Source organism: Rhinolophus sinicus, linkage group LG02 (genome assembly GCF_036562045.2).
Source record: "Rhinolophus sinicus isolate RSC01 linkage group LG02, ASM3656204v1, whole genome shotgun sequence".
NCBI lineage: Eukaryota > Metazoa > Chordata > Mammalia > Chiroptera > Rhinolophidae > Rhinolophus > Rhinolophus sinicus.
Genome location: NC_133752.1, coordinates 164,261,269 through 164,277,836, shown reverse-complemented (window position 1 = coordinate 164,277,836; position 16,568 = coordinate 164,261,269). Strand labels below are relative to the sequence as shown.

At 33.2% G+C, this 16,568-nt stretch overlaps 1 protein-coding gene across 5 annotated transcripts in view; it reads right to left on the bottom strand.

Moving 5' to 3' along the window:
* The window catches only part of KRAS (KRAS proto-oncogene, GTPase), a 100,246-nt gene that overhangs the window by 15,783 nt on the left and 67,895 nt on the right, over positions 1–16,568 (bottom strand). For all 5 annotated transcript variants that reach the window (XM_019737755.2, XM_019737747.2, XM_019737771.2 and 2 more), the window contains exons 3-4: positions 1,970–2,148; positions 396–555 (exon numbers count right to left, since the gene is read on the bottom strand). In XM_019737755.2, coding sequence (XP_019593314.1) covers positions 396–555; positions 1,970–2,148 — 339 coding nt within the window. The remainder of the gene's footprint in view (positions 1–395; positions 556–1,969; positions 2,149–16,568) is intronic.

Genomic DNA, 16,568 nt, shown 5'->3' with positions numbered 1-16,568 from the left:
ACATTTCTTGAACCCTGAATGTAAGATGTGATGAGTTACAATGTTCAATATGGAAAGAAACCAAAGCCAAAAGTAATGCCATGGACACTTGAATATGAAGTGTTGCCCTCACATATCCTTAAGAGAATATTTACCAAATAACAGCGCTTTACTTCCTATTTAGTATAATGGAAAGAAAAACTGATAAATTACACTGACCAACAGAATAGTTATGTACATTTAGTTATGTACAATAGTTATGTATGCTCTCAGGTATGTACATTTAGTAATCTTCTTGCCCTCCTGCCCCCAAAATGATGTTATTAGAATATATATTAGTAAATTATGATTAATGGTTAAAATCATGTGATATAATTTGCAGAGAACAGATTTGTATTTATTACAATTTTACTTACCTGTCTTGTCTTTGCTGATGTTTCAATAAAAGGAATTCCGTAACTTCTTGCTAAGTCCTGAGCCTGTTTTGTGTCTACTGTTCTAGAAGGCAAATCACATTTATTTCCTACTAGGACCATAGGTACATCTTCAGAGTCTTTAACTCTTTTTATTTGTTCTCTGGGAAAGAAAAAAAAAGTTACAGCTGAGGTATTAGTAATACAAAAATATTTCAAAAATTGTATACAACTTTGTCTTACAAGATACGACTGAAAGAAGACTTTTAATGTAATTCATCATTCCCACCACACCATATTTTCCTTCCTGTTATTTTTTTCTCCATCTTAAACAGAAAACTCCTGGATCTTTTAAAAAAGAGCAAACACCTAGAAATATACTGACTACCATCTAATAAGTTCATATGCAGGTAGGTCACATGATAAAACATTGAAAATACTGAAAAGTTCTAGGTCAAAAAAGTATTATTTTTGCCTAATTTTTAAAATTATAATCTTAGAAACATATACTATATGTTGTTAAATGTGCACGCATAGAATTTAAAATGTTTTTATAAAAACATGAATTACAACACTAACATAAGTGTCACATTCCTTTCCAAGAAAAGAGCGCCAAGTGGAAGGACTTTTATTTCTATATGGACAACACTGACATTACTACCGTTTATTCTGTAAAAGTTCTTCTACGTGTTGATATTTTTCAATAAGATGTGCATAAACTCTAAATTTGAGGTAAAATTATATTCCTTCAAAATGTTCAGTGAATTTCAAAGATGCAGCATGGAATAAAAAGCCAGCAGACAATGAATGGAGTATTAACTGGTTCAAATTCCCAGTTCCTCTACATATTAACTGAATCAACTTGAATAAGCTAACATATTTACACCTGTTTACTATTCTACAAAAATATTAGCACTCACCCAAATTTCTTTTTCTCTATGACTAGACTACAGAGAAAACTTGCTATTAAGAAATGATTATTTGCTTAATATGCAGTTTTATGAAAACTAAATCCTCAAAGAAACAGAACATAAACTGTTAATACATTTAATAACGATTATTTTAATAAAAGTAATTTCAAGCAGATTTGTCAGTTTCCTTAAAAACTGTAATTGTTCTAATACTTCAATTTTTGACAAATTCAGAGTTGTGGTTCTTTTTTTAAGTATCTAATATCTGATTCCAAGAAATTCTAACTAAATATATTTGATTATTTTTAAGGCTATTTGAGTGGCACCACCTCAATTCCCTTTTGATATTTTTGTTGATGGTTTTCATTTTTATGACTCTAGCTTAAGCCTCATTTCCCTGGTGTAGAGCGGTTAAGAGCACAGGTTTTGGAGTCAAATAAGCCTAGCCCTCAATCCCAGCACCACCACTAGCTGTGCAATGTGGAACAAGTTACTCAACTTCTCTAATCCCCAAAAACTTAAATTTGTAAAACAGGGACATTACCCACATCATAATTACTTTAAAATTTAAACCAGATAATTTCTGCACAGTGGTTAGCAAAGACTCAAAAATGGAAGATACAATTACTCCTCAATGTCAATTTATTATATTCAATGTAAACCCACCTATAATGGTGAATATCTTCAAATGATTTAGTATTATTTATGGCAAATACACAAAGAAAGCCCTCCCCAGTTCTCATGTACTGGTCCCTCATTGCACTGTACTCCTCTTGACCTGCTGTGTCGAGAATATCCAAGAGACAGGTTTCTCCATCAATTACTACTTGTTTCCTGTAGGAATCCTGAGAAGGGAGAAACACAGTCTAGATTATTATGGTGTACCTTTCACTTTTAAAAAAGGTGTTAGACACAACTTAAGAAAAAGAACCCAATGCAAAACTGGGCAAATGACTTGAACAGACATTTCTCCAAAGAAGATACACAAATGGCCTGAAGAGATGTTCAACATCATTAAGGAAATGCAAATCAAAATCAAAATGAGCTACCACTTCACAGCCATTAAGATGTGGACTGTAAAGAAAAAAATAAAAACAAGAAAAAAATCCCCACAGAACCAGAATCATAGATGCAGAGAACAAAACTGATGGTTTCCAGATGGGAGAGTGGTTGGGGGCAGGGTGAAAAAGGTGAAGGGATTGAGAAGTACAATTGGGTAGTTACAAAACAGTCATGGGATGTAAAGGAAAGCATAGAGAATACAGTCAATAACACTGTAATAACTATGTATAGTACCAGGTGGGTACTAGACTAATTGGGGAGATCACTACGTAAATTGTATAAATGTCTAATCACTATGCTGTACACCTGAAACTAATATAAAATAATACTGACTGTCAAATGTAATTGAAAAATTAAAAAAATAATAAAAATTTAAAAAAAAACCACACACAAAAAAAGGTAAAATGGCGCAGCCATTGTGGAAAACAACTTGGCAGTTCCTCAGAAAGTTAAACATAGAATTTACCTTACCATATGATCCAGCAATTTCAATCCTAGGTATATAACTAAAAGAATTGAAAGCAGGAACTCAAACAGATACTTGTATGCCAATGTTCACAACAGCATTATTTACAATAGCCAAAATATAGAAACCACCCAAGTATTTATTAACAGATGAGTAAACAAAATGTTGTATATACATACAGTGGTACATTATTCAGCCATAAAAAGGGCTGAAAAACTAATATATGTTACAATATGGATGAATCTTGAAAACATTACACTCAGTGAAATAAGCCAGACACAAAAAGACAAATATCTATGATTCCACTTATATGATTCCACCTATTTTAGGTACCTCACAGAGATAAAAAAGTAGAACAGAGGTTAGCTGGGGTTGGGAGGGAAAAGGTTGGAAAGTTATTGTTTCATGGGCATAAATGATAAAAAACATTCTGAAAATAGAGCTAATGGCTGCCCAACACTGTGAGTTTACTTAATGCCACGGAGTTGTAGTTAAAAAATGGCTGCAATGGTAAATTCTGTTATGTATATCTTAATTACAATTTTAAAAAGGTGTTATATACAGAGATTCAACAATGCAAGTGTATGTGTTGGTAACAAAAGACCCAAATTCTTATAAAAAATAATTACTACAAACATGGGATGGCTCTCCCAACTCTATTATTCATGATGAGTTAGATGGCAAGAAAAATCAACTTATGAATAATAGTCATGCATCTGTTTTACTCATAGTCAAAGGAATACATAAGAGAAAGGTCAATACTAAGGATTTTAATGCCCTTATCCATTAATACTTATGCCCAAAAGATTTCACACACTCTACCAAAATAAGACTCAAATAATAAGGAAAATGGAATGGTGCAATGTGAAGTCATGGAATAAGAGACAGGGCTGATGACGGGTATAAAGTATAAACCATAGGCACTGTTTCTTACTGTCCCACATGTGGGCTGTAGCACTAAAGTTTCTATAGTTCATGAATTACTTTATAGACCATTCCATCATTAAAAAAAGAGAACGGTCATTAAAAATCATATTTTTGATAAAATGTTTTTTAAATGTCTACCATAGAAGGAGAATACAAAGATATATGTGTAGCATGATCCCAATAAATTTACATATGTGTACACATATTTAAAAACTGATGGTATTATATCAAAATGTTAACAAAGGCTGTCTGACAAAGATAATTTAAGAAATAATTTATCTTTTTTGGCACTAGATGCCATGTTAAATGTATTCCTTTTTTCGTTTTTAATTTTTAAATGTGTGAAAGACTATCATATTTGCCTATGCTCTCATGCTTATCTTTTAAAGTAAACTATTTTCCAAACTGTCTATAATAAAAATTATTTCACCAGTCAGAAAAAAAGAACAGGTATTTATTTTCCAAGCAAGAAGCTCTTTACTACAAATCTGAACATTTGGTTGACATTTTATTATTTTAGCCTATTCCCTTAATTAACTACTTGAAAGAACTCTTGTATATTATAAATTGAAAACCAGTGTTTTTGAAGTGTAACGAAAGAGCAGGAATTGAGAGCAAAGTACAGTGTCTTAGAGTCAATCCATTCATTACCCAGGTGTGGCTACAGACCAAAGACTTTCCCTTACCTGCTGCTGTCATTTCAGGCTTCACTTACCAATACGAACCTAAGTTAACCTTATAGTTAATAGTTTCCCCAGTGTTTAAAGATAAAATGTTCTACCAACAATAAAATTAAAGACTATAGTTTCTGGAACCACAAAAGTCTATACCTAAGGGGTGCCTGGCAGATTACTCACTGTGTGCCCACATATAATGCCTTCAAGATGTACCTCGATAAAGATCCACTTACAAAATTTTCAAATATTTTGTGTTTCAAAAGTATATCATGCAGAGTATTAGCAGTTTCTGCACTTATTTCGTAATATATTTCCATGATGAATACTCCATCAAAGGAAGTAAGAAACTCAGAAAGCGGTCCCTATTCACCTATCTCATTCCTAGCTATCTTTTCCCTTCTAAGCCCTAAAAATATTGACAGCAAAGTTCTGCATCACATTCAGTTACTGAAAAAGTAATTTACAACCTCCTTGTAAACAATGGGTAGAACCTGCTGATTAGAAATAATAGATTTAGGTTTAAAACTTCAGTACTTCCAAAGTTAATTTTAACTAGTCATTCTTAAAAACACAGTCTCATTGGACTATATAAAAAGGCAGTGTAACTTGGTAAAAACTGAAGAACAAAAGTGTTGAAAGGCAAAGTATGATCTGCAAAGAACTGACAGGTTTGATGACAAAGCAGAAAGCAAGTACAACAAAAATTATATATAAATACTAAAGATTTTGTTCCAACTTCAGGTTAGCCACAAGGAAGAAGTATATGGAAGTAGAAAAAATGTATCCTCAATGTGGAATCCTTCCCAAGATTAGAGTCTAAATAAGGAAGTGTTCTGCAAACTACTACTCACAGGCCAAATCCTCCCCACCTGTTTTTGTATAGCCCATGAGTAAGAATAGTTCTTACGTTTTTAAATGGTTGTTTAAAAAAACCAAAGATATGTGTCAAAGACTCATATGACCCTTTACAGAAAAGTTTGCCAACCCTGCTCTATGTTAATAAAAATACCTTTTCACAAATCTGAAGTATTCTCAAAACATTATTTATTCCTTTTATACTTAAAAGAAAAATCACCATTCTTGAGAAAGTACAGATTATCAAAGCCCAATCAATTTAAAAATACTGATTCTACAATGAAACTAGTTAAGAGTAGAGCAAGAAAAGGATCAAGATTTAACATTCTTAATTAGTACTACGTCTAGCCTTTCAAATAGGATAAACTTTTAGATCAGATACATAAGCTACTAACATCCTTTGGAAACTAGGACAAAATAAAGCCATTTTAACTCAATATAATAAAATATTAAATAAAGGAAAGTTATTCCGTATATTTTCCCTCACTCCTAGCTAAAGTATTATTGTTTTATTTACTGAAGTAGTAAAAACTCTTCTAAATGAAACATACTATGCCAGCAAAACTTAACTGTAGATAGAACTCAAACATTTCTAGTGATACAATAAACAGCCACAATCCTTTTGGAAAGCAATCACCGTATTTCTCAAGAATCATACAAATATTCATTCATAGGCTTTGACACAGTAATGCCACTTCTGGTAAAAGATGCTAAGGAAATACGGTTTCTTTCTTTTTAAATGACAGATACAACAGAGGTACACTTAACGTGGTACCCTAAAATGTCTTACAAAGAAAAATTACATAATACTGATCCACAATCCTACGCCATTTACCTATTTTCAAAATATACTCCAAATCCAGCCCCCAGCAGCACCACCACCATCACCCTAGTATTTTGTCTCATGCAATCTCCTGCAACTTTAGCAGAGATCCCTGTTTCTCTCAAAGGATATATTCTCCACATAGCAGCTAGTAATTATTTTTAAATGTTACTTGCTTTAAATGTCACTTGCTTGCTTAAAGTCCTCTAATAGCATCCCTTCATTCTTAAAAATAAAATCCAAAGGACTTATTATTCTCCTCCCTCAGCACCTGTTTCCTTCATAGCAGGTATTACCGGGTAGCTTGGTGCAAAAGAAATTGCGGTTTTTGCAATTATTTTTAACCTTTTAAACCACAATTTATTTTGCACCAACCTAATATTATCATTTGTAACTACATATTCATTTGTGTAATTGTTTAAGACTATAATCCCTACCAGGCTCTAAATTCCATGATGGTTGGGCTCACGTTTGGTTCCCCATTATACACCCTGTGCATAAGTCTTCAACACAGCAGATAATCAGTACTGTCTGTTGAATAAATGAATGAAGCTATTCAATGTAAATATATGCAGACACTATAAAATGGTCTTATCAAAATAAGCAGTCTAATATATTTAAAATTATAGTAAAACAAGTTATAAAACTTTAAATTATATAGAGTATTTTAATAAATGTTTTCAAGCAAGTTTTATATAATATGAAATTTTTAATCTAAAAACCAAAATATACATACAGATTTTAAAATATTTATGGGAGGGAAGATAATAAGATTGCAAAGAAGAATACAGGGGCCTTCAACTATATTAAATTTTATATCTTGAGAAAGAAAAAGGATCTCAACCAAATGTAGCAGAATGTTAAAATTCTATAAAAAAGCTCATTGGTGTATTCATGATGTTCATTATATTACTTGTTCATACAGCATTAAGAGTGTACCCATTTCATCACCACTCACTAATAATGGATTTTGTATTTTTTATTTTTCTTTAAACTTCTGTCAGATGTTAGGCTTAAAATTCTTATTTTAATATTCCTTTATTTAGGACTAATAATGTTATATAGTTTTTTTTCATATTTATTCCCGTAACCTGTGTCCTTTGCCCATTTGGAATGTTCACCTTTTTTGCACTGACTTGCACAATCTTTTTTAAAACAAGTGTTTTCCAGTTTATTAACATGCCTTTAAGTATTTTTTTTTCATGTACAGAAACTTATCTGTAGAACCACTAGAGGGATTTGAAAGTTAAATCATTCAAGATGAGATTAAATTCACTGACCAGGACATCATTTGATCATTTTTCTGTTATAATTAATACTAACCAGTTACTCAGTATGTTACCTTTTAACATACTCAACTTAGTGTTCCAACTCAGGCAGTAATCCTTACATGGGAAGACATTACTACATACAGTACACAAAAAAATCTAAAGAAATTGGTAACTTTTACTAATGGTAACCATGTCACTATTAATAGTAATTCAACAGCCAACATTTACTAAGCTCTTGCTTACATGTCAGATACTGTGATAAACACATTACAAGCATTATCCCATTTAATCTCCATCTTCATGCTGCTGATTCCATAGATGCTCCTGTAAGTATGACTAAGACTACTGAAAATGTCAGCTAACATATTATTTGAGGATTTACTCTTGAAATGCTTGTAAGGTTTCCTGAATGTGTTAAGTATTGTAATAGTTTTCATGTACTGCTAAATAACACCTACAGGAAAAAAATGACAAACCTTTACTCTCTTAATGCTCAAATATTTTGTAACTTCTAAAAGATGTGAACCCATCATGGAAAGATGTGTTCTACACTATTGGTTATAAGCCATCAAAGGTTGTCGTAGACAGCTAATTCTCAAAGACAGTCAGAAACAAGTACAATAGCCTGGTATGTTAGAATTATAATAGGGAAGAAATAAGGAATTTGGAATATATAAACACAGGCCTATTAGTTCATTCCCACTTACCTGCTCCATTGTCCCTTGCATTATAGAACACTTACTAAAAATCTACTAAGTGTCATATCCTATGCAGGGTATTATAAAGTTTCTAATCTCAAGGAGCTAGGTCTGGTGGAAGAGATGTGAATGTAAACAAATAACTAAAATACAATTAAATACATGCACCACCATATGCAGGGCAAACTACAATGGTGGCACACAGGAAGGAGAGATCTACTTTGCTTATATGAATTTAAAAAGACAGGGGAGGATAGGGCCACTCCAGGCAGGAAGGAGTAAAGAGAATGCACGAAAACATAAGACAGCATGTTGAATACGCGGAATAAGAAGTTCAATACAACTTTAGCTTAGAGAAGTTACAGGTAAGTAGAAAAAGTGAAACTGAACAATCAAACAGAGGTCTTGTATATTAAGGAGCTTTGAACTTCATCTTATAATAAATCAATGAAAGGTTTTTAAGGAGGACGGGAAGATCAAACTTACCAGGTTCACTGTAAGCATTATTATTATAAATTATAGAAAGGGACCAGTTGCAGGCTGAGAGATGAGTTAGGACACTGTTATAAGAAATAACAGAATTTGAACCTAGGCAACAGCAGCAGTACAGATGGGGAAGATTAAATAGTTTCGAGAAATATTTAATGGGTAAAATTGTCAGGACTACCTTCATACATTGCTGGTGGGAATGTAAATGGTGCAGACACTGTGGAAAACAGTCTGACCTCTCCTCAGAAAGTAAAAAATAAAGCTACCATATGACCCAGCAATTACACTTCTAGGTACACACCCAAGAAAACTGAAAATATATATTCACACAAAAACCTGTACACGAAAGTTTATAGCAGCATTATTAAAACAGACCAAAAGAAGACATAATCCAAATGCCCACCAGCTATTGAATGGATAAATAATTTCTGGTATATCCATACAACAGAGTATTATTCAGCCACGAAAAGGAATGAAGTATTGCAATATGCCATAGCACAGATGAACCCTAAAAACATTATCCTACATGAAATAAGCCAGACAAAAAGGCCACATGTTGTATGTTTCTAATTACATGAAATATTCAGAATAGGCAAATCCACAGAGAGAGAAAGTAGGTTAGTGGTTGCCAGGGGCTGGTAGGAGGGATTGGGAATGACTGCTAATGGTTACAGGGCTTCTTTCTTGGGTGATGAAAATGTTATGGAATTTAAGATAGTGGTGATGGTTGCATCAGTTTGTGAATATACCAAAAACCATTGGACCGTACACTTTAAAAGGCGGAATTTTATGCTATGTGAATTATATCTAATTTTTTTTTAATGGTAGAGCAAATTGACTAAGGACGGAAACAAAAGGGAAAAGATAGAGGAAAAGATGAGTTCAGTTTGGGGCATGTTGAATTCCCTATGTTTGTGGATTTTTCTGGTGGCTATAACCTGTAGGCAGCCTGATACACAGGTCTGACGCTCAGAAGTCAAGGCTAATGATACACTTCTGATTCTTCAATCTATGGGTAGCCGCAGAGCTCTACTGTGGTGTGAGCGTGGGCAAACTACTTAATCTCTCCCTTACTCTAAGCCTGCGTTCAGCTGTAAAAGTGGGTTAAATACCACAGAGGTTTCTGTATACAGGTTAGAATTAAAGACCATGAAAAGCCCTTTATAAAATGAAAAGTGCTCTAAGAAGTTAACTTTTATTTCATATATTACACTGCACATGCCGTTACAGGCTAGAAGAGTAGAGGGAGCCACTGGCAACTGGGAACTGTACAGCAACGGTAGTACCCTGTCCTTATAAAAATCACTGGACATCTACACGTGCAACACTTTTTGCAAAAGTAGTCACCATACTTCAAAATAAATATAATGGAGCTGGATAAGCTCCAGGGAAGGAAAGCTAAAACTCTTGAGGGTTATGAAGGGTTTCTGTTTTTACTAGGGAGCAAGGGTGTTAAAAGAGCTTGTCCTCTTGAGAGAACTTCTGATTAAGATGTTCTTTAGGGCCAGCCCAGTGGCTCAGACGGTTGGAGCTCTGTGCTCCTAGTGCCGAACGCTGCTGATTCGATTCCCACATGGGCCAGTGGACTCTCAACCACAAGGTTGCCGGTTCGACTCCTGCAAAGGATGGTGGGCTGCGCCCCCTGCAACTAGAAACTGGACCTGGAGCTGAGCTGCGCCCTCCACAACTAAGACTGAAAGGACAACAACTTGACTTGGAAAAAATCCTGGAAGTACACACTGTTCCCCAATAAAATCCTGTTCCCCTTCCCCAATAAAATCTTAAAAAAAAAAAAAAAAAAGTTCTTTAAAAGTAAGAATAAAGAAAACAGACTTCTTCACAATGACAGATACTTAAAAGAATGAGAATGTCAAATCTTAAGACTAAAGAGAATAAAATGTGTACCATTTCCAGGAGATAAAACTGGTTCAAAAATCTGAATAAACTCAAGGAAAATCTGCATAACAGATTTTGAAATAAGGATATTATAAAGCACACATCTGTAACCTGTTGAAGTCATGTGGCAATCTCCCTCAAATTATCACTATGTGCCAAGGTTAGAATGTGAGGCTAAATCAATCACAGATCCAATCTTAATAATTACAGATGCTAATATATTTTTCATGGTTTGTATTATATATATCTCAGCTATTCTTTAATTGGCCTGATACTAATTTCTTTATCCAAGATATATCTGCATTATCCAATCTGACGAGGGTTTAAAGAGGGGGAAAGAAAGTAAATATAATCTAATGGTATCTAATATATGAGACTTTTCTCCCTCAAAAACGAATATTTACTTTTCCCTCTGAAACAGTATATGCTCATTTTTAAAAACCAAATACTACAGAGAATGAAAGTTTGGCATATATTCTACTATATTTTACGTTCATACTCACATTGTTTTTAGATAAATGGGAATCTCACTCTACACAATGTACTATGACATACCTTCACTTACATAATGGACATTTTTCAATGTTAGTACATATAGATCTACCTAGTCCTTTTCAACAACTGTATAATTTGTATAGATATACCATACGGTGATTACTTCACCCATTCCTTACTGGCAGACATGTAGATTATTTCCATTTTTAAAAATCATGAACACTGTAATAAACATCCCTTGTATGCATCTTAAACACTTATCCAACTGGATCCTTGGGATAAATTCTTAGAAGTGACTCTGACCTAGAAGTGGTGAAAGGCCATGCAGCTTACATTTTGACACATATTGACAAAGAGACCTCCAGAAAGTCTGTAAGACTGTACACTCCCACTTATAACATAAAGAGTAGTACACATTTCTCCATACCTTTCGCAGAACCGTTATTCTAATCGTGGCCAATATGAAAGTAAAAAATGTCATTTATTTGAAATTGCATTCCTATTATTAACGAAATATCTTTTTATATGTTTATATGTCATTTGTTTTATTGTTTTTTGGTGGATAGGTTGGCTATTTACATCCTTAGCTCCTTTTTCCATTTTGATGTTTCCTTTTTTAAAAGTTATATAACAGAACTTCCTAACTGATATATATATTGCAAATAGTTTTCCCAGATTTCCATATGTCTTGTATTTTTGTTAACGATGTCTTAATTTTTATGTAGACAAATAGCTCAATCTTTTCCTAAATGGTTTAAGAATATTTTGAAAATGAAAAGCCACACTTTTCTCAATAGAGAAAAATAATTTATTCCAATTCCACAAATAAAGAGGCTAACCTAATGTTAATTCACTCAATGTGTGTTACTTAGATAATATTGCAAGAACCGGGATTTAAGACTGACATTATCATTTTTATTTCCACACTGTCTAATGTTTAACACTAAAATTTATACATGGTAGAACCAGTGTTCTCACCATGGGAGAACAAAGATATGAAGAGAGGCAAGGAAGAATGAACTCATGATTTTTAAATATATTTTTTACCTCTATGCATTGAAAAGGGTCTAGAAGCAGTGACATTCCAATAGTAACAAACATACCTAACATCCAGGTTATTTCTAAATATCATTCCCCACTAAAAGGAATTAGGGCTCTTTAGACAAATGGCTGAATCCAGGGTGGGGACACATGGGAAGAACAAGGTGAACCTGGAACATGTTGTGCAGAAAGGAAGGAAGAGCTCAAAAACTAATGCGGTCATATCAAAAGGATACAGAGACCAGCTAGAAAGGCATTCCATTGACTGTATCAAAAACAAAATTCAGAACCAATAGCAATAATTACACTAATAGACTTTAACACATTGAATTAAAAAAAGAATCCATGAGTCCATACTGATACAAATAAGACAAACCAAACAAATAAACAAGCAGAGGGAAGAAAAAAGAAAGAGCCCTTATTTATGGTAGATGTTAACTAATCAATGTAAAGTAATAACAGAGTTTTTACCATTTTGCAACCACTCTGGTAGTAATTTATTCTGGCAAGAATTATGAATGGATGTTACATTCCACTGGATGCAAATATGGTGGAGAAGAGGATATTTGTAGTCTCAAAGTATCTCCCCACAGAGTACATATTAATTATAGGAAACCAAAGATAGCTTTATGGAGAGAAAACAGATAGACATCACCTTAACCAAATAATCAATGTTAACATCATCAATAATGGGAAAAACCAGCCTCATTTACCTCCTGATGTGATGCACAGAGGAGGACACAGCATCACTTACGTAGTATTCCTGCCATAACTGTTTAAACTGAATCTGATAATGAAGAAACAATCAGGCAAAACTAAACAAGAGGACATTCCACAAAATTGGCCTGAATTTTCAAAAAGTACCATTGTCATGAAGAAGAGAAGCTGAGAAACAATTCTAGATGAAAAGAGACTCTGAGACATGACAAACAACTGATTTTTTTTATCTTGGATCTGGGGGGGAAAAAAGGAATTGCTAACAGAATATTCTAGGAACTGACAAAATTTGATTATGGACTCCATTTGAAAATGTATCAATGCTGAATTTCTTAAATTCATGATTGCATTGTAGCTATACAAGGAAATGCTCTTGTTAGAATAGGGTCAGCAAACTTTTTTCTGTAAAGGGCCAGACAGCAATAGGTCTCTGAGGCAACTACTCAGCTCTGCCATTGCGCGAAAGCAGCCATCAACAACATGTAAACACAAGAGCTTGGCTGTGCTCTAATAAAACTTGACAAAATCAGACAGCACGCTGGATTTGGCAAGCAATCAGGCCATAGCCTACAGACCCATGTTAAAAGACAGAAGTTTAGAGATAAAGGGTCATAATATATGCAACTTATTCTCAAATAGTTCAACAAAAACAAATAATATGCATTCAAGAATGTATGTGCATGCTACATATATGCATAGACACACATACAGAGAAAGCAAACATGTCTAGTTTAAGGGTAACAGGTGTTCATTATATTATACTAGTTTTTACTATTCCATAGGTTAAAAATTTTTCAAAATAAAAAGCTGAAAAATTACCTAAGGTAAGCACTATGTCCCTTCTAATCCCCTCAAATATTTTATTTTTACTACCCATTCTACAAGTTTAATTACATTAAGAGCACAATAATATGACTGTTCCATAAACCTAGGCACTATGAGCTAATACAGTTAAGAGAAGCAAGAAATCTACTGCCCTCCTCAAGCATAAAGCCTCTGCATTAAGTCATGCATAATTAGGGTCACTGTCTAACTACTCTTCACAATACATCTAAGACTAATAAGCTCCATGAAGGCAGCAGTGTGGTCCCTTCCGCTCCTCAGTGTGTCTCCAGCCCCTAGGAAAACTGCATGGTGCAGAGTGAGCACTGAGTAACATTTATGGAATTAAAGAATTAGTCACATTGTTAAAACCAGATTCTTAAGAGCTGCCAAACCATACATCTTTTTCCTTTAATTTACTTCCATTACCAATTTTCATTTGTATGTTTTTAAAGCTTTGTATTTATTAAAAAAAAAATTAGAATAAAACACGTCCAATAATTTTTAACATTCATGTCTAAATAAATATTTATTATTATTAAGTAAATACTTGTTCTTAAATTGACCTAAATACAGTGCCTGAATTTTGTGTTAGTTTGTTCTAAAAATCAGGTGCTCACAACTATTCTACAGTCCTATAAAAAGCTACAAAATGTCAACTTTCATAATTTGCCACTTTTGAATAGGCCCTTCCTAGCAACCCATGTAACACATCACTAAGCTTTGAATTCTGTAAGGTACCTCCTGTATGCAGGTAAAGAAATTTAGAGCCACAGTGCCACTTTTTCTTCCCTCAAACAAAATAACCTCAATGTTAACAACAATGGAAGAACCCTATTTTTTCTTACACCATCACATTTCCTTTCTTAGTTAAAAATATTCACCTACATATTTAGTTAGGTTTAACTAGTCTACACAGTAATCTTAATATTGGCAGAGTAAACTCATATTTTAATTCTTTAAAAAAATTAATTCTATAAAACTTTTAAATAAAATTTTATATTTATAAATTGATTATACTCACAATTTAAAATTTAAAAAAAATCAAACTTAGTATGTATTTCACTGTTATTTACTATAAAAGCAAATAAGTTGACCAGTAGAGGGCACTCACTCGAAAGGGGGAAAGAGCTGGCCACAGCTTAAGACAAATGCATTCACAAAAGTGCTATGTGCACCTTATTTTAAAAACAAAATGTGTTAATAGAACGCTAAAGAAAGCAAGCTAACATATATAACGCATTACTGGTTTAGAAAAGCTGAAGTCAAATCTTTATTGTGTTAGAAAATCTAACAGATACCTTATTCAGGGACATGAATTTAACAATTTAAGGGATGCTTAAAGCTATATGTAACACACATTAGGGTCTCAACTTCAGCACTAATGACATTCTGGGCCAGGTCATTATTTGCTGTGGGGGCTATCATGTGCACTACCCACCACAGGCACCAGTAGCAGTCCCCCTCAAGTTGTAACAACAAAAACATCTCCAGATATTGCCAAATATCTTGAGGGGCAAAGTCACCCACCCACCCCTCATTGATAACTACCGACACATATGTATAAAACTAGAAAAATAACAGCTTACAAGATTACACAATGCTTTTTTAGAACCACTCTTCAATACTGGTTTAATATTAAAATTTTCCTCTCTATAATCTAAATACCTTATTCAGCAAGTAAAATAAATTTCACAATTAACATGAAAAATAAGAAAAAATAGAGACATTGATATAAATCTTGGTGATTATAGCTCAGAGCACTAAAGACGGAACAAATCAATCCAATTATGAATCCATTCTTCCTTACTGAGTAGGAAACTATTTCATCACTTCTTGAATTATAAGTGTCACATTAACAGAAGCATGCAGATGTCAATGAATTAGAACCTAGAAAAAACATACTTCTTTCTATATCTATTTTCACTAGTATATTATATTCACTAGATACACAATATATATTTGCTAACTGATCAACAGTTCATTCTGATATCAAGTCTATAACTACTTGCATTTTTTTAAGACAAGATTTTTTTTCTTCCATCAAGTTTTCCCTTGCTAAACACATATCAGAGAACATGTTTTGATTAATAGCCAAGTGACCTCCAAACTAAAAAAACATATATTATTTCTAGCGTAGTATTGTGTTTGGGGTATTGCTTTGAGTTTTTAATAATCTTGCACCACTAATAAGGTATTTCATTATCTGTGAAACTCTTTGGTGGACTTCATAAAAGATAAAGGTAAAAATTTTTCAGAATAGAAGTTGATTATCATGCGCATAGCCTCAAACACAAACATGCTCCATATACTGTATGTGTCATATCTGTCTCATTCTATATCATATCTCTGCCATTATGATGCATTAATAGTAAGTTCAAATTTTGTTATACTGATAAATCTGAATCGGCCTCCAATATTAAATACTTCTTAGCTTGAAGGCTAATTTTTCATTTTTAAGAAGTTATACAAGGGTATAGTGGAAATTCCACTTAACTTGGTCTCAGAAAACTGAAAATGCCACCACTTACTAGCTAAGTATCCTTAGGCAAGTTACAACCTCTCAGAGACCATTTTTATCTATAATGAAAGAAACAATGATCCCTTTCCTTATCTATCTCATAGTATAATTTTTTGTAAATTCTAAACCGCTAGAAAATGTGGTATTACTTGATTTAAATTTTTTTCTCAATTTCTTTCCATTTGTTTTAATGTAGGAAAACTGCTGAGAATTCCAAATGTGCAAAGTCTATGTCCTCTTTTTCTCTGACTTAATTATTCACCAATCAAAACCTGACAGCAGCAGTGATATCACCATCCTCCTTTTTAACGTTTTACAAAAAACATCAAGTCAGTATTTTTGTTTGAATATTTATTAAAATAAACTACTAAATTCTCTTGCCTTTCTTGTAGTTGAACTATACACCAAGAATTTAATGTGTCAGTTGCCTCAGAGACAATCTCTGATAACTTTTCCCAGGTGGCTAAACTAGTGAAGGAACGTCAGTTTCAAAGTTCACAGGTAA